Source organism: Ictidomys tridecemlineatus, chromosome 11 (assembly GCF_052094955.1).
Source record: "Ictidomys tridecemlineatus isolate mIctTri1 chromosome 11, mIctTri1.hap1, whole genome shotgun sequence".
Lineage (NCBI taxonomy): Eukaryota > Metazoa > Chordata > Mammalia > Rodentia > Sciuridae > Ictidomys > Ictidomys tridecemlineatus.
The window spans coordinates 30,589,247-30,608,609 of record NC_135487.1 but is presented as its reverse complement, the minus strand read 5'-3'; the positions used below and the strand labels follow the sequence as shown (position 1 = coordinate 30,608,609).

Genomic DNA, 19,363 nt, shown 5'->3' with positions numbered 1-19,363 from the left:
TTCCCATGACTATAAATTATATTACAGATGAATACCAGAAGGAAGAAGGGAGGATGGTTGGGTGGTATTGAAGGGAGACTTTTTCGGAGGAAAGACTTTGAGGGAAGGTTTAAAAAATTAATTAGTTTATTGGATTTTCTCTCATTATAAAAGTGGTTTACCGAATAGCAGAAATCTTGGAAATCATAGCTATCCAAAGATCACCGACCTTTAGGCTTATTACTTAAATACATGCCTGTTAGTCCCTGACTCATAGTAACTGTTTATTTATTAATGTGGGACCAAAAACTGAAAGACCCCCGTCCAATGAAAGACCCCCGTATCCCTGTCCAAGGAGAATCACACGAAACACTGGCTGCAAAAGCAAGAGGTTTATTGGGACACAGGCGCCTGCGGGTGCCCAGCAGAACCTCAGCCGGAGCTTTGGTGAACTGGCACACCGGGCTTGGGGATACAGAGATTTTTATAGGGTTTAGGACAGGTTTCGCGCACGCAGGAAGCAACCGGTTTCTTATTGGTTTCTTTAAATCTAGCATACCCACAGGTTTACATTCTGTTGCTTATCTGTTCCGGTTTATTCATTCATGCCCCAGGATGTGGGTGCTCTGTTCTTCAACCGGTTGTCTGGAAAGCATGCCTGGTGCCTGAACCTGTTTATGGCATGCCTGGTATCTTGGTTTCATATCTTGGCCTTAGGTAACTGGGCTAACTGGGCTAGGGTCTTTCAAAACCACTGGGGGGAAAATGTGACAGACTCATGTGAGGAAGCAGAAAGGCTATTGCTTAAGTATCTTTGGACTTAGGGGGAGAAATTAAGCCACTACTATGGCAAGATATTCCCCTTACTCCCTCCATCAGCTCTAGGGTGGAAGCAGAAGTGGACCCAAGGAACCCAGCTGTGACAAATGCCCTGGGTTTAGGAGCCCACAAGATTTATTAGAGTTCAGGGTCTAAAGGAGAGACAGCTTAGTGACTTTGGGGCTTGTGGAGGAGCATTTTTCAGGTTACTCTGGTAGTGACATGCCAGGCAGTGCCCAGGGCTGCCTGAAGCTGTCCCACTTCCTGCTCTGCATGTGGCACAGTCCTTCTGCAGCTGGAGAACTTGCTGTGATTTGTGCTGTTTCCATTGGAACCCTGGGAAGAGGCCAGGCCCCTGCCCCTGGGGGGCTTATGATAAGGGCAGGCTCTTTCCTCCCTTTTCAATGCAGATGAAGCCCAGGAAGCAGAAGCCATTCAGATCCTGACTTCAATCTTGAACATTCGAGAATCAACTTCTGACAAAGCTCCTGAAAAGACTATCTTTGTTCTGAAAACCTTGGTCATGCTTCACTACCTGATGATGAATTCTTTCAAGGCAAGTTTCCCCAGAGGCAGCTTGTGTAAAATGCAGAAAGAAATGCATCAAGTAGTTGAATCCATCTGTTTTTGCCCAATTCCACTAGCTTTTTGTCCTTAGGGAGCAAGCCCTCACTCTAGAAAAGTTCACAAGCTCATGACATTTCTCTTTTGCTGAGTCCAGCCTGCTTAGTGGGACCTGGATTGTCTCCTTCCCTAGGGAAGCCTTCTAGGATTGGGGAAGTACTGGGAAGATTGCAGGGCAGGAGGGCTCTGGAGGGTCTTTGGAGTAGGACATGGCTGCTTTAACTGCACTCAGTTACTAATTTCCCTTTTGCTACAGAGATTCAGGCAGGAATGAACTGCTGTGAAATGGTTAAAAAGGTAACTGTTTTTGAGTAATTAGTACATGCCAGTCACTGTCTTAAGCCCTTTACATAATTATCATATTTAATTCTCAAAACAACTTTATGAAGTTAGTATTTTATTATCATCATTTTAGAGATAAGGAAACTGAGGCATAGAAAGGCTCAATTCTTTGCCCAGTTTCATAATAAGAAAGCTCATGTAAAAAAAAAAATTCTTTGCCCAGTTTCTTACAGATGGTAAGTGGCATGTCTAATTTATTAATGGACTGAATCAGTCATTCATTCAAATATTTATTGAGCAGCTACCATTTGCTAGACACTCTTCTAGGGACTGGGGATAGAGTGGTGAACAGAAAGACAAGTTTCCTCTCTCTATGGAATTTATGATTTTTAGAGGAAGGGAAGCCACAGTAAATAAGTAAATGTATAAATGTGTAATATAACTCTAGACAGTAAAAATTGCCATAGAAAAAAACAAAGTAAGCTAGGGTTAGTATAGGGGGCTGGTTGGAGCAGGTCTTTCTCTGTGGGTGACATGGGAAAATTTATGTTTTCCTTCCCTACTCCCTCCTTCCCTTCCTTCCACAAACTTTTACTAAGCACTTAGTGTACATCAGGGCTTGGGGAAGCTCACAGTTATAATGGAGAATAAAGCAAATCTCAGGGCACTGTGGAAGCCCAGAAGAGGGGCACTGACCCTGTCTGGAAAGGGTAGGTGGATTATGGAATATGGAAGTGTTCCCGCTGAACTTTAAATTTACCTTGGCCAAAACCTCCTTTCTGCAGTACAGGGTCCAATTTTGGGGAAGTTATTATCCCATAGTGTGTTAGGATGTCAGATCTAATAGAGATCCTCAGACAAAAGGAACACATCTGGACAAAAGGAACACCTCACTTTCTCAGGTCTTTACTCAGCTGTTTTTTCCATGACACTTTCTGAGCCTCCCTGTCTAAAACTACAAAACCCTACCACCACCTCTAATGCTTCTGACTCCTCTTTCTTTTTTATTTTATTCCGTAGCATTTATCACTAGTTAAGATACTATTATGTTTTACTTGTTTTGTTTATAGTCTTTCTTCCATACAATATTGTAAGTTCCATGAGGACAGGAATTTTTGCCTGTAGTCACAGTACTTGGAATATAGCATCCATTCAGTAAAAATATTCAGTAAATATTTTTTAGAAGGAAAGAAGAAAGAAAACAAGAGAGAAATAGAAAACAAGAGAGCATCCTAAAATGTCCTGTGGAGCTTCTTCCTGGGTTAAATTTTCAGATCACATGGCTCCTAGGACTATGCCAGGATGATAATTTATTTGTGGTACCTGTCACTTCTGTGCCTCCCAATGCTACTCCAGAGGACTCTGATTAAGATCCTACAAAGAACCCGGCCTGGTGGTGCACACTTGTAATCCCAGCAACTCAGAAGATTGAGACTAAGGCAGGATGATCACAAGTTTGAGGCCAGCCTGAGCAACTTAGCCAAACCTTGTCTCAAAAAACAAAAAGGACTGGGAATGCTCAGTGATAGAGCACCTCTGGGTTCACCAAAAAAAAGCAACAATCAAAACCCAAAACTCCCTACAAAGACTTGAGTTTACTAAGGAGTACCCATTTACTTAGTTTGTTAAATACTTAGTATTAGTTGGTTAAGTCAGATGGATTTTTCTGGTATTCCTACCCACTGAGCACAAATATGGCTAGCTGTCCAGGACCCAGAGTAAGCAAAGTAAGTTCACAGTTTGGTGAACAAGAGCTCAGTGGCTGGTGTGGGCAGGTGATGAGTCCTCTCCCCTGTTTCTGGAGTTGAGCACAAATGGAGCTTCCCAATGTTATGCATTTCTGGGCCAAGTTCCTTTTGTCACTTCAATTTTATTTCAGGCAGAAGAATATGCCATACAAGCCCTCAATCTGGCCAAAAAACTGGAACTCAGTGATGAAGAGCAAAGCAACATTGAAGAATTACTACACCTCATCTCAGCTGAAGAAGAGCATCCCATTACTTAGTGACCCATGAGCTCTGCGTCATGGCTATTGAACGCCTAATACATTTCAGTATTGCTCAGCGGCTCTTGGTCCTCTGGGTTGCTGAAGTGTCCACATTTTTTCCATGGGACTGCACCCATAGGTGGGATTTTTTAGCATATGTGAGGGAATATAGAGCTTTAGGCATAGAAATCAGTAAAACTACTGTTTATTAGGAACTTGTACTTGGTTTAATATGATTTTGTATGACTTTGAGTAATGTGTGGTCCAGCTCTTTAAAAGAGACCCTTAGTGAAGACTGGAGGGGCAAAGAGGAGGATCAACAATTCTATAGAAGATAATAAAAAAAAAATTAGAACTTCCAATTCTAAAATCATCCTTTAAAGTCTATGCTGTTACACTCTAGCTCTCTCCCTTACCATATCCAATGGCCCTTCTCTGTTTTCCCCTTAACCCTTATATATTTTCTGTTTTCTCTAATCCTGAATTCCTTTTCATTAATATTTCTGCACTGAATCTATTTGTATAGTTATTATTTAACTTAAATTCTTTAAATTTTTGTTTCTATTAACTGATTTTCTTTTTATTTATAGGCCATTATTTTTCTTTTCTACATGTCCAGTAATTTCATTTTCAATATTTCTTCTTTTCTAACACTTGTGTTTTCAGGCCATAAATTTTCCTCAAAGTAGTGCTTTCAATGATCCCACCTATTTTAAAATGCAATATTTTATTTTTATTCTTAGTGTTTTAAAATTTTTTATGACTCATGAATCATTTAGAAAGATGAATAGTTAGTCAGCTTTCCATGACTGTGACAAATACCTGAGATAATCAACTTATAAAGAGGAAAGATTTATTTTTGATCACAGCTGCAGAGCTTTCAGGCTATCATTATTTGACTTCATTGTTTTGGGGCCTGTGATAAAGTAGAACACTGTGATGGAGAGTGTGTGGTAGAGCTAAGCTGCTCACCTCATAGTGGCCTGGAAGCAAAAAGAGAGAGCAAGGGACCAAAGTACATATCTCCTTCGGGGGCGTGCCCGAAATGACCTGAATTCCTTCCACTAAGCCCCACCTCCTAACAGTGCCACCACTTCCCAATAGTGCCATAGCTGGCAGCCATGCTGTTAGCATTTGGGTCTTTGGGGGGCATTTAAGATCCAATATAATTCTTAACTTCTAAAGGAAGGTGATTTTCTTTCTTTGTTGTTGATTGCTGGCTTAGTTTTATTGTGGTCATAGAACATGTTGCATACAATTTTGATAGAGATTAATTGAAATTTAGGTTATGACCCAGGATATGGCCATTATCTATAAATGTTCCACATGTGTTAGAAAAGAATGGAACTATTAGGAGCAGGGTCCTGTATGTGCCCATTAAGTAAAATTCATTAATATTTTCAAATTTTTGCTGATTTTTTTGGTACCAGGGATTGAACCCAGGGGCGCTTAACCACTGAGCCACATTCCCAGCCCTTTTTTAATATTTTGCATTTAGAGACAGGGTCTTGGGCTGGGGTTGTGGCTGAAGCGGTAGCGCACTTGCCTGGCATGCGTGTGGCCGGGTTCTATCCTCAGCACCACATACAAAGATGTTGTGTCTGCCGAAAACTAAAAAATAAATATTAAAATTCTCTCTCTCTCTCTCTCTCTCTCTCTCTCTAAAAAAAAAAAAAATAGAGTCAGAGTCTTGCTGAGTTGCTTAGGGCCCTCACTAAGTTGCTGAGGCTGACTTTGAACTTGCAATCCTCTTGTCTCAGCCTCCTGAGCCACTGGGATTACTACAGGCATGTGCCACTGTGCCCGACTTTTGCCAAATTTTTGTTAATTCTCAAGAGAGGTATATAATCATGAATTTATCTGTTTCTCCTTATAGTTGTGTCAATTTCTGCTTAATATACTTTAAGGTTTTGTTATTAGCCATATAAATGTAAATAGAATTATGTTTTCCTGGTGAATTGAATTTTTGTATTGTCTCTACCAAAGCTTTTGACTTAGTCTATTTTGGTCTTAATAAAGCTGAACCCATTTCCTTGGGGGCTGGATTATTTGTTATCAGTTAGGTATCCTCACTACTGCCTTCATCATTTACTTCTGCTTAGAGGAGGAGCTTGGAAGTCAATTCCCATTGTGCCCTTTCTTTAATGACTAAGGGTAAAATTCTGCCAGTGAGGGCCAACTGCTCAAGATTTGGAAGTTGCATATGGAGCACTCATGAATCTCTCCAAGAATAATCCGTTCTTGTTTTCCTGAAAGCATATTTCCTGTGAAAGCAGCTTGCTGACCTTTGTTTTCTGATTTTTATCACTCAGCTATTTTAAAGATCGTGTAAGTTTCTGATTCCCTCCATTAAATAAATCTGCTTATTCACAATACTTAGGGAGGCTTCTGTTTTCCTGACTGACTGAAACACTTGACATTCTTCCTGCAAACCCTTTATTTTATTCTATATCTTTATGTTCTAGATGAATCTCTTACAAAAATAATGAGATTAGATATATTATATCTGTGATTCTTAAAGAATCATTTAGTTCATTTATATTTTGTTTACATACTAAATTATTTAGGATTAAGTCTATAATCTTATTTTGTGCTTTCCAGTTGTCCTTCATGTTATATTTCCCCCTTTCTTTTGGATTGATTACATAACTTTCTCTCTGTTTCTTCTCACCCTCTGTTAGTCTGTTGGTTATAGCCTGTGTTTTTGTACTTTTAGTGATTGTTCCAGAAATTGAAGCATTCATTTCTAAGTTATCAAAATCTAATATTCAGGAACCTTCATCTGCAAAAGACAGTCTTTAGATCCTCAACTATATTTACCCCAACCAACTTATATGTTATTACTGCTATTTATTTCCAACATATCTTTTTAAAAAATATTTTTTAGTTATCAATGGACCTTTATTTTATTCATTCACATGTGGTGCTGAGAATCAAATCCAGTGTCTCACACATATTAGCAAGTGCTCTACCACTGAGCCACAACCCTGCTCCTCCTATATATCTTAAACTCAGAAATCATAATTATCATTTTATAATGTTTTCGTATTTTTTGCTCTCATACCTTCCATCCGGGCTCACATTACTAATAAATCTTAGTACTTCCTATAATGAGGGTTTGCTGATGGCAAATTCTTAGATTTTCTTTCTTTTATTAATATGAAAATATTTATTTGCCCCCAGTTTTTGGCTCTTGAATGAAAATGTATTTCATTTTATGCATGATATAGTGATGCAGGAAATAATCTCAATTCCAAAAAGCTCTGTGAAATGTGGTTTATTTGACTCCAAAGACTAGACCAGGAGCTCTGATAATGCTGAGGGTCCCTCAGAGAGTCATACAAGTGCTGCTATTCATCTCCCACCAGGTAATCCTATCTTTCCTAAGTATCTTTGGCAGAATTTACAGGGTAGAGCTTATGAATTGTCCCTGAGAGATCCTATTAATTTTTTTCCATTGCAAGCACATATGCAATGTTAGAAATCACATCATATTGTCTATGAACCTTTATTTAACAAAAATCGACCTTTATTTAACAAAAATGAGGAGAGAAGTAGGTGCTTGGCATTCTTACTAGGTAACATTTTATCATTGCACAGCTATGGGCCTGTACTGTGGAGTAGTCCTTAGAGGACCATGATTCAAATAAAATTGCTCTACTATTAGTAGGCCTCACCATGTCCGACAATAGCTACACGTGCAAATGAAGTATCTTTGTATTCACAATGACTACAAAGTTTGACATCTGTCAGGAACAGTAGGTCACATGAAATAAACATTTTGCAAATAAACGCTTCAAAAAAGATGGTGAGGGGCTGGGGATGTGGCTCAAGCGGTAGTGCGCTCGCCTGGCATGCGTGCTGCCCGGGTTCGATCCTCAGCACCATGTACAAACAAAGATGTTGTGTCCACCGAAAACTAAATAAATAAATAAATATTAAAATTAAAAAAAAAAAAAAGATGGTGAAGCATTATTGGAATGACAGAACTGTGCCAGTTTTTCACTCAACAGTAAAAGTATGTCTTTCTTTTTATTCATCAAGATCAATGACAAAGTAATGGAGGTAAATATTTTATTTCATATGTATGCATACACAAACACACAACTTCAATAGCTAATAAATATATCAATAAGAAGTAGCAGATTTTTTTTTTAGTAGTAGCAGGTTTTAAAAGCATAAGAACAAGTTTACTATTAGGAACAGACTATAAAACCAGGATTATATAATCCCTTAAACATTGTCCCTTGCTTGCAAACTTTTGTCAGGATTGTAGGTCTCCCAGAACATCTTAATTAACCTGGCCAAAAAAGAAAAGAAAAAGTTTTTAATGAAAAAAAAAACGGTAGGTAGTTTGAAAGTTTTACCACAAGAAACAAAATTAGATATCAAGATTAAGGAAGATAATAGCAAAAAATAATAACAAAAACCATTGTAGTTTTTGTTTTGGTTTCCTGGTTTAAACAAGTGGATGGTATTGTGCACTCAGGTGAGGAAGCCCTGGAAGAGAGGCAGGGACGTCGGAGAGAGATGAAAACATGAATTCCGTCTGCAGTGTGATGACTTTGAGGTATTATGAAACATTAGAGGAGAGATGAAGGTGGGCGACTGGATATGCAGTCTGACATTAATAAAAGAAACTGGGGTTCAAGAGAAATTTGAGAGTATCATGTAGATGGTCATTAGTAACATGGAAATGGAGATTCCCCTAGGGATGAAATATAGATAAGGAAAAGAGCCTATAGGAATGCCCAAGGAAACTGGGCACTTAATGGAGCAGAGGCAAACCCAGAGGAGGAGGATGACATAATTGTAGACTTATTTAATGACTATTCAAATTACCATAATACATTTCTCCTAGATTCCTAATATGTTAACATATTATCATCACATTTGCTTTTTTCTTCTAAAAACACCTGTTATTTTTTAAACCATTTGAAAGTAATTTTCAGACACAGTGTCTCTTTCTCTCTCAATATTTAATGTGTATTTTCCTAAAACAAGGACATTGTCTTACATATTCTCATCCACACAATCATGAAAATCAGGAAATTAACACTGACACAAAGCCATCCATCGATGCAATACAGACCATGTTCAGATTTTACTGATTCAATCATCTCAATGTCCCAAGTACGAGTAAATCCCTGAGCAGACAGTGCATCCAGTTTCCATGTCTCTTTAGTCACGAGTGCCTTTAGATGTGGTGCAAATACTGCTACTCAAATGTTCCCTCGCTTGTCTTATGAAAATTTCAGCCAAAATATTCTAATAATATTAGAATATTCCAAAATATTCTCCCAATGCCTTTGGGAGAATCTAAAGGGCTTTGAGTTACAGAATACATAGACCCAAGGCTGGTGGAAGAGTCCTAGGGAGAGTTCTCGTCCCCAGTTTAGGAAATCCCTGCAGTGAAAGCAGTAACCAATGGAAGAGCTGTAGGTACCAGTATGACAGGACAGCTGGATGCTATGCTAGTGGCAGGAAGCTGGGAATGTCTCAGAGGAAGACCACAGGACACTGGGAATAGAAGGCAATCTCAAGATTCACCCACATGGTAGATATCTATAGCCAGCCTAAAGGTCTCTTCACTAGTGCCCTTTCTGCATGGTTCTGCCAGAGCCACATTCAAGATAGAGGGGAAGCAAGCACCATGTGCCTCCTGCCCCACCAAATCCATTGGTCTATGATGCAGCTATAGGCAGTTCTTTACGAGTCTAATGGGGAATCTGAATGTGGACTTGGAATTAAATGGTGCCAAGGAACATTTTTTTTTATATATGTGGTAAAGGCATGAAGAAATGGTCTTTCTTTCTTTCTTTCTTTCTTTTTTTTTTTTTGAAGAGATGCCTGTTGAAGTATGGGAGAAAAGATGGTATGTGTATATACAATTTGTTGTAAAATGCTTAATGAAAATTGACAGATGAGATAAAAATAGAAAGTTTTGGTAACTTCAGAATCTGGGGTGTTTACTATCTCTTCACTACTGTGTAGTTTGAAGATTTTCATATAAAAGAAGGAAAAAAATGAAATAGAGGTCACCCTTCTAGTGTAGGAGTTGAAAGACAATAGGAGTGGTGATTTAGTATCAAATCCTAAATCCTTCTTGGCTGGATCCATCAGTCATTATCCCTGTGACTATCCTAGTCAGGTTAGGTTCCCTGACCCTCAGAAGTTGGGGAACAGCCTTAGTTCAAGGGTCCCAGACCTGGTATTGACCATAAATTTGTTTCCAAAGTTCTTATCACTGTTTCTCCCAGAAAGCCTCTTGCATGTCAGGAGAGCACAGTCCTGCTGGCTCTGGCTGACCTGTCAGTTCTCTGGGTGGGCACACAGGTTCTTTTAGTCCCAGGGGCCCTCTGATGGCAGCACATAGCCATTTTCAACAGCTTTCAGTTTTCATTTGCCATTTGAGTCTTAATTCAAGTGTCAGTCTAGGAAAGCACGCTGAGTGGACCCCTGACAAGCTTATACCATCTGCAGTAGTATTTTCCTCCATCATCTTGACAGTCGAGAGCTGGCAATATTACAATTCTGACAGCACTCTGCGTTTGAAAGGAAAATTATGGTTTTCCGGAATGCAGCTGGTGTGCAAGTGAATAGGATGAAGTTTCTATGAAGCATTTCCCTCATTTTATGATATGAAAAATAGTAAAATGTAGATTCAGCATGTGATTCTTACTTTAAAAGAACAACCAAAAGGCATAGAATTTTGGGAACAAAGGCAAGCAAAGCATTCTGTTCCACAGTCATAATTTTAATAAAAAGCAAAAATAGCAAAACAATAATTTATAAACGACTTCTTCTCTGTTGGAAGAGTTAACATTGTTATTGCTGTATAAACCACTTGGAAACGAGCTATTCTGATGCCTTGTTAAGATCTATTCTTCACAGTACAATTAAGCAGAAAAACCTGCAGCGCACTTTCCTGGAGGGAATCTAGCTACTGTACCTCTCTCAGAAGAGATTGAGATGAGCCTCACCTGGGCGGGCGTGGGGGTGGGTGGGCACTGTTTCTATTGCTCCAAAAGTTTTGAAGCGAAGGAAACAGATTTTTCCACCTGTGAGAAACAGAAGGTAGACAAAACAAGCCGAGAAGCAGTGTTTTCCACTGGTTTTCTTTTACTTCAAATCAGTTATGCACATTATAACCAGACACTCGCTGCTGAGAAAATCTTCACACATCCTACCTCCCTGGCAACTAAGATGTTGCAACCCTTTATATGTATCAATACGTTTTCTCTGTCTCCCAGTGGCAGTGGTATGCTGATAACAACTAGCTCTGGGGCAGGGAGGATTGACAACCTTGATATGTGGTGCTTGCCCATTTCTGTGATGTAAATATTCTCACCAGGGCTGATTCGGAGCTACCATGTCACTGAATGGCAAATTTGGTAAGGGATGTGCAGTGGCACACCATTATACATACATATATACATGTCAATAACCTCAGAACATAAATAATAGTAAAATAAGAAGTGAGGAGTTTGGGGTAGGTATTATCTATGTTTTGAATATACTTGTAGATTTACATAATTTAATCTTTAATGATAGCTGTGTTTAATAAACTAGCTCAGAACATTCTGGAAAATGTAACAATCCACTCTGATGAGCTGGTAAAAGTGGCTCTAGCACACCACTGGAGCCCTGGGGACCGCCACAACAGACACGGGCCTAGTCCCGCCTTCACAGAGACCTTTAATAGTTCTTCAGTGACTAAGGACTACCATCTCTCCCTTTATAGGAAAAACACAATGGGTTAGATCTCCCTTTATAGGAAATCAGTATTCCTCCCAAATAGATTCTGGTAGTCCTATTTGGGATAGGCCCAGGACAGCAAAATTTTAGCCATTTTATTGGGTATTTCCATCTGATCTAAGGGTTGCCATCCCTGCCAAGTCCAGATGGTGCTGACGGGCTATCCGAGTTCTCGACACAGCACTCCCCTCTCAGCCTTCTGCACTCCCCTCACCCTATTTGACAGGTTTAATTCAAGTCTCTGGCACCTCCTCCTTCCATTTGATGCAATGCCAGCAAACCTAATAAGGGAAAAGCCAAAAAAAATCAGGTGCTAAATCATCCAAGGTCAGGCTGCTCAGCTTTTCAGCCTCCCAGTTGTCTGAGACAGCTTTTCCTCCAGGATTTTTCTGAACCACTTATATCCCCTGTATCTTGAACTACAGCCTCATGGAATCTCAAGGATGGATGAGACCTTCCAATCATTAAGCCCAAATCACAGCACGCTTGAGCAGCCGCCAACCCTCCCCTCCCATCTCTTTCCCCAGCTGTACAGCTGCTGTCTGACAGCTTTTATCCCTTGGCACCTAGCCACAATCACAGGAAAGCTCTGCTTGTGATTGCTCTTGGAAGGGGAGCAAGAGGAAGGGAACCCAAAGAAAGGCATGCGGGTGGTTGAATGCTTCACATTCAAGACTGTGTTTATTGGTCACATTGATAGGTGACAAAAATAAGATTTAGCAAGGTGAGGTGACTGTCCCCAGGATCACACAATGGGTTAGGATTTGAACTAGTTCTAACTCAAACTGGTGCCTTTCAAATTAGTCCTCTTGCCTTCTGCAGGCGTGCTGCTTTCATCCAGGAAGGACTGTGGTTGCAGCGGTGCCCAGCTAGTATAGTGGGAAGGGGAACTACACCACAGCGTTCAGGTTCCCCTGGACCTGGGGAGCCGTCTTCGTTTAGAAAAATCCTTTTATAAGCCAACCATGGTAAAGGGAAGGTGAAAGGAGGGAAGGGTATCGCCAGGAATCAGGATAAGAAAAGGCATAGCTATGCCTGAGAACACAAGTGGACTGGATTTGTCTCAAGGGAGGGAGGGAGGGAGGGAGACAGGGAGCGGAAGATTAGCGGAGATTCCTCTATAATGTATGAAAAGAACACGCTATGAGGGTTGAGCCACGTCTGCATTATGGCAGTGTCTGTCATTCCCTCCCATATCTTTGAGACATGCGCACACACGCACACATTCAAACGCTCATTTGAATTTTGCTGTATGCAGGAGTGGGGGAGGGGACAGAACTTCTCGTCTTAGCTGATGCGGAGCAGGGATGAGACAATGTTGTTGCTGAAAATGAGGTAGTGCAAGTCTGGAGTCAGCAGTAGCTTTAAAAGCACAAGTCCCACTGGGAACCATGGCACATGCCTGTAATCCCAGAGACTTGGGAGGCTGAGGCAGGAGGATCACAAGGCCAGCCTCAGAAATTTAGTGAGGCCCTAAGCAACTTAGGTGAGACCCTATCTCAAAATTAAAAAAATAAATAAATAAATAGCTGGGAATGTGGCTCAGTGGTAAAGCACCCCTGGGTTCAATCCCCAGAACCCAAAAAACAAAACAGACAAACAAAACCCACAAATCCCTTAGAAACCACAGAAATGCAGGGACTCAGAACAGGAGCCTAGAGTTCTCAAACCCATCTGGATCTGAAGTCCTCAGCTGAAGTTTGGATTACAACAGGAAGAATCTGTGCCTTGAGTCTGACTGCAAGGGGGGGATACATCATGGAACAGAAGGTGGAGGGAAGTTTTGACCTTGTTGCTGATCGCAGCTGGTGAATATATCAAACTGGGTTCCCCCTGGTGGGAGGCTCATGGAAAAAGTTCAGGAAATTCAAACCCTTGGCATCCAAGACTCTCTGCAGTAAAGACATCAACCAAATTGGGGCCACAGAAGCCCTTGGTCAGCTCAGCATAGGTCTTCTCCCTCATATTCCTTCACTGAGTGTGGGGTGGAACTAAATGGTCTCGGCTAGTCTTAAGGTGTAGGCTAGGAGGCAGACTGTACCCTGCTTTTGGGGCTCTCACTGAGACCTATCCAGTCCTGAAGCCTTGACAGCTCACACCTCAATACCATGATGATCTAGAACAGAGTCTCATCAGAAGGGGAATGGGCAGAGAGTGGACCAAGGATGGCAGCAAGTGCTAGACACATGGAGGGCCAGAGCCACCTCTGACACTATACTAGCCTGGATGGGGAATCACATCGTCTGGGTCAGCCTTGCTGCTGACTGGCTAAGTAACCAAAGCCTCTGGAACTCGGATTCCCTACTTGTAAAATAGGGACTAGACTAGTCTCCAAGTGCTGCTATTCCAGATCTCTAACCTGGCTCTCTAGGAAAACTTTCCTAGTGTTGCTCTGGAGCCCCAGAGAACCTAACATCCCCAAACAGCATTGGGATGTCATCCAAGGGCTCAGGATAGAGCTGCGTGTTGGCATAGGAACCGCACCTGAAGAAGGAAATTGGAAGGCATGAAGGGAGAAAGTTCATACTCAACCACGTGAGTTTTATGGGGGCTTCGGAGCTGAGCCATAGATTAGAATGGAGGCATAATCTAGTTTTAGGCAAAGATTAAAACAATATATCCCTGAGAAGGACAGTCTTCCAGGTAAAAACATATCAAAGCAACAATCTGTACTGATCTTGAGTTTAAGAGGCAGAGTCAAAAGCAATACCAGGTTTTCTATTAGGTTACAGCCCTAGGTCTAAGAACATTAACTTCAGGGGCAGTGACAAATAGCTGTTGTTAGGGCTTTCCTAAAACATCTGCACAGACTAATAGTAAACAGAGGCCTCACCTCCAGGTGCAAAGAGAAATACTAAGCTGAAGTAACTTGTTTGACTGAGCTTGGGTTTCCTCTCCTACCTGAGTCCCTTTACTCCCATCAGTAAACCATGGCCGGGGTCTTTGCAGGGCCTGGTATTTTGGTCCATTCACTTATGGGAGGGCTAGCTGTTACTTTGATGGTCCTGGGACCTCTCCCACTAATTAGCTGCTTCAATCTTCTCAAGATTTACATTCAGAGTATCCTCAAGACCAGTTTTCCTCAGGACTTACAGAAGAGATAAAGCACATTTCCCTCACTTCTCCAGTGTCGACAGAAGTCCATGCATCTCAGAGCAGTTTCAAAGACATCTACCTCTAATCAATACATTTGTGATTCTTTCCTTAATATAACCCATACAAGAAGCATTTTTTTCCTCCTGCAAGTACTCCTGGTTTCATATTTCTTTCACAAAACTATCCTGGATCTTACTCCTCCTCTTTCTTCATTGCCCTGTCCCAACTGTATGGCATTCCTTAGCTGGAAGCATTGAGTCTGCAATTGTGGCAGGAATTACTTATGAGCCATTTATATTGTTTCTCAGACCCTAAAGACCACCCCATACCCAATCAGACAGATAGCATGAAGACATTTTCCCCAAGTGCAGAATCATATATATTCTGAGTGACTGAGCTATTGACATTCAGGTTTTGACCAGTTTCAAGGTGCTACTACCAAATAATGGGAAGACCATATACAGACACTGAATCTATATTACATAAGGAAGACTTACTTAGTTGGTATACAGCAGTTGGGTTTCAGGTTATATATGGTACATCCAGAAGGCTCTTTGAATACCCCATGAGCCTTACTCTTTTCAGGTAATGTTTCCTTGCGACTAGAAAGAAGTCCTCCAGAAGCTGCATTCCTTTTTCTGGGCCCCATCACTGTTTATTTTGCTAGTGACAAGACTTGATGGCTTCTTCCTTTATTAACTCCCTCAGAGGAGGGTGATGAGAAGCTGGTATAAAACCAGATGAGAGAGGTGTTCTGTTACCACCTTCTATGGAAAGCACAGTCTCACTTATTAACTCACTTCAACCTCAGTGTGTCCCCAAGAGGGAACAGAAGAGGTCTTTCCCCTGTCTGAAGAAGAGAAAAATGAAGGCCCAGAGCTCAAGTGATTACACAAGGGTGAACAGCTATTTTAAGGGCAGACCCAGAACCAGGTCTAGTGTTGTACCCCATGTTCTTTCTAGCAGCTTTGGGCAGTTGTGGCTGAGACTCGGAGTCCATGGGCGGCTGTGGTCTAGGAAATCCTGGAGGGGTCTAGGATACAGCTGTGATCCAGCTTTTAGACAGGGCCAGTTCCAGGCAATAAAGCCAATGATGACAGATATCACTCCCAGCTGGAAAATGGGCCTCCTTTGGCAAAGAGATCTGGAAACACTCTAGCTGTGCAGCTCAGGATGGGGCCCTGCTGGCATCCTTTTAGATAAAGTAGGAAGACGAGTGAATGCAGCTTCCAGGAGGTCAATACTTGGTTCAGAGGTTTACACAGAAAGCATCTGACCAATTCTGGCAAGAATAAACTTGAAACCATCCTTCTAAAGCCACCCTGAGTGCTAAAAATAAGGTACATGTCTTAACCTATAGAAGAGTGAAGTATTATCATTTTTTCAATTGTACAAGACACATTGCTTGGGTTACAGTTTAGTGGCATGCATCCTATGTTGGACGGCATTTAAACTACAACTGCATAATGTGACATCTCCATTACATGGCACCAAACATTTTTCAACTGTACAACTATTACTTGGTGAGATCTGGTTTTTAACTATAATACTTTAAGAGCCAATTTCTATTTAAATGTGTTGTGGGGAAAATGTAATAGCTTGACTTTATACACATTTTACATTTATAGCAGAGTAAGCATAGGAATTATGCAGCCAAATGGGTGGCGATGTCTTTAAAGTAGTTACCTTGGGAAGATGTACATTTATTCCAGTGAAGCTGACCTTAATCAGAACATTTCTAGAACCATCTTTGGAAACTTGTAAACTTCCTTGGTATTGGTAAATCTCTGTCCTTTAAGAGTTCATGTATTTTTTGAGGAATTATTTATTTTTTTTATAGCCAAAGTGCATTAGAAAACAAGTCTGATAAATAAAACAAGTGATGGAGCTTGGCACTATCTTGGTGGTTGACTGAGTTGTCAGGGAGAGATTAAAAAACAAACAAACAAACAACAACAACAAAAAAACAAAGTCTAACTATTGAGTTGTGAGGCCTCTTTCCTTTCATGGCTTCAAAGATAATCCCGAAGAGGAATTCTAAGTGTTCTTGGTGCATGCAACACCATAGCTCAAGAGGATATCTCCCAAGGGAATAACTCCAACGATGGTAACTCTTAAATGCATTTGTTCCAGTGTATTTGGTCATTGCTTGTTTTCAGTCAAACTTCATACAAGCAGAAATTAAAAACTCCATCTCCATGATTTCTCCCAAGGGAAGGATCTCATCTACTGCTTGAAGAGTTAAAGTGAAAAGCACTTGGTGTCATGTCTATGTTAATCCCCTCCCAAAAATGTGCAATGAGTTAATTCCCGATACCTGAGTCTCCCCAGTTTGGAAAAGTGGGTTAGGACAGGTTTCTGGAGCCTGGATAAGAGTAGAATGTCCAGGGGATTGGAGTACGTTTCCAATAGCTGTATCCACCCGACAGGCCCACAACACCAACTCATATGAGAAAAAACTTCTACAGCTAAGCAATACATAAAGTTTCAGTAAGAGGAGGGGAAAGAGTGATTATCTTCCAGTGACTTTCTATGGTAAATACCTATTGGCTTCTGGATGACAAGTGAACAGAGTCCATTGAAAAGAAAGTCCTTGGTGTTAGATTCTAGTGCACGCTTAAGAAACAAAGTGTGTGGCCACTAGCTTGTTGAAGTGCATTTCCAGCTGAGGCCAAAGGCAGCAAAGGTGCAAGAAGCTGCTGGAGTTGGCATTAGTCGAAGCAGGGTATATAAATTCAGAGTGGCAAAGCAATTTGTAGAAAGCCCCAGTTACAAAGCAGCACATATGCCAACCAGTGAGGTCAAAGAATGTGCAATCTCACTTTCTACAAAGTGCTTCACTGAAAATGCAAATGAGGAAGCTCCCTAAAACACCATATCCTGAGTGTCAGAGAAATATGGTCAAGATGATGATTGAGGGGAGCAGATATCGATCCTGTAACAGTGTTTGTACTGTGTGTTCTCCCAGCCTCATACACACGCTGAGTGAAGAACATGCTACGGTCACATTCCACATTGTCTGCACATGCCTCCATCTCATGGCTGTTTTTAAGTCCAGTTTTTCCAGGAGATATTCTAAGTTCTTGTTCTCTACTGTTACCAGCCAGAAGCAGCACAGCGTCAGTGCCTGAAAGTCTACCATTATATCCAAGAGCTCACAGCAGACACTGGTCTCAAATCGATCAGTTGAGATGTTGTTCTTGGTGAGTGTTTTATATGTCTTTGTAAAAACCACAAAGCTAGGCCATTTGCTTAAATCATCATTAGAAAGAATGCTGAGTGCCCAGATGGGATTTCTAGTTTCTGTGCAAATGAAATCACATGAGTCCAGATTTTATTCACTCAAAACTACTAGGGAAGCAGTAGGATTTGGTTTAAATGCTGCCAAAAAGCAGAAATTCACTCAAGCTTTAATTCTGAAGCCATCCTGTTGTTAATGTTGTATCCAGGCTCGGGAAGCATGGGGGGCAGGCCCCCCCACTGTGTTTGCTGAGGAATCCCGGGCCTCTCCCAATTCAGGCTCACTCTCACTAGAGGTAGACCCGTTATTGATGGTGTAGGGGCTGTCTGCAACTCCCTGAGCTGAAGCACAGCCATCTGGCTCCTTCTTCTCCCTGGGACTCGACAGTCCTGGGAGGACAGCCATCTTCCCAGTCTGCCGATTTGGCAGCAAGGACATGGTATAGTCTGCAATGATCCCCCCCACATCTAAGTTGCAAGCCTGGTCGAAGGCTAGGAAGCCAACGTTGGCATTTGCCTCACACACCACAAAGGAGCCATCATCCTTGATGAGAAGATCAATGCCACAGAAGTCCATGCCCAGGATGTTGGACACCTGAATAGCCAACTGCTTGCCTTGTTCTGTCAATTGACACATGACGCCCACACCACCTGTGGAGAAAGCACAGTGATGTCAAGGGAACAAAAGATGCTCACTAATGAGTCAAATGATCCTTCAGGAAAGACACAGGACTGTTGATAAGACGTGGCATGATTGGCATTATTCACAAAAGGCCTGGGTGGAAATCAGGACACCCTTTGGGGAAAAATAATATGGATATTTCTTATCTAGAATCTTAAAAAAGCTGAGAACTTCTTACCCAGCTATCTCATCACTAACGAAATGATTTTGTACATGGAAAAAATTATTACACACCAACATGCTGATGGCAGTATTGTTTAAAACACTGAAAAATCCTAGTTCCTGGTACACAGAGGGCATTCAATAAATATTTGTTGAATCTAGACATAAAAATTATAATCTAAACATCTCACAACAGAAGAAAATAGCACATTTTATAACCATTAATGATAATGCTCATAGAGTTTGTAAGCCCTTAGGAAGTGACTCAGAAGAATTAAAGATGGTATTTTATAGTATTTTATGGTGATAACTTGCAAAAAAATATCTACGAGAAAAAACAATTGAGAAGAACGATACCAACTGTTAATAATAGTTGTCTCTAAATGGTGGGGATATGATAAGTTTTTTTTTCATTTGACTTTGCTGTACTTTCCAAATTTTTTACATTGAAAATGTATTCCTTTTATGATTAGAAAAAATGTTAATTTTTAAGAAGATAAAGATGGAGAGGACTGTGAGATAAAATCCTATATCAAGGACAGGAGTCGTTTGATTGCCCTTACTTATTAAAAAGCTAGGACCTCAGACTTCTTTTTCTCCCTAGAAAGACTTAAAATTGTATTCTCAGGCCCAATATTTACCTTTATATTGTCCTTTCCCCACCTGGGACATGATTTTGTAAAGAAAAGGCTAAAAACAGTTTTAAAAGAGCTTACCAGGAAAAAGTATGTGGA

The 19,363-nt window shown here is 40.9% G+C and overlaps 2 protein-coding genes across 5 annotated transcripts in view; one reads left to right on the top strand and one right to left on the bottom strand.

The window, feature by feature from the left end:
- The window catches only part of Zmynd12 (zinc finger MYND-type containing 12), a 29,005-nt gene extending 23,659 nt beyond the window's left edge, over positions 1 to 5,346 (top strand). For both annotated transcript variants that reach the window (XM_078026065.1, XM_078026064.1), the window contains exons 7-8: positions 1,209 to 1,358; positions 3,588 to 5,346. In XM_078026065.1, the coding sequence (XP_077882191.1) occupies positions 1,209 to 1,358; positions 3,588 to 3,709 (272 nt within the window). In that variant the 3' untranslated portion in view covers positions 3,710 to 5,346. The remainder of the gene's footprint in view (positions 1 to 1,208; positions 1,359 to 3,587) is intronic.
- Rimkla (ribosomal modification protein rimK like family member A) overlaps positions 357 to 19,363 on the bottom strand; it is a 41,249-nt gene continuing 22,242 nt past the window's right edge. The window contains exons 5-6 of one of the 3 annotated variants that reach the window (XR_005735141.2): positions 15,043 to 18,436; positions 357 to 7,991 (exon numbers count right to left, since the gene is read on the bottom strand). Coding sequence is in view for 1 of the 3 variants with exons in the window: in XM_005317885.5 (XP_005317942.2) it covers positions 17,979 to 18,436 (458 nt within the window). In the remaining 2 variants the exon portion in view is untranslated. Of the gene's footprint in view, positions 18,437 to 19,363 lie in introns of all 3 variants that reach the window. The other 2 variants (XR_005735142.2, XM_005317885.5) reach the window with 2 other exon arrangements.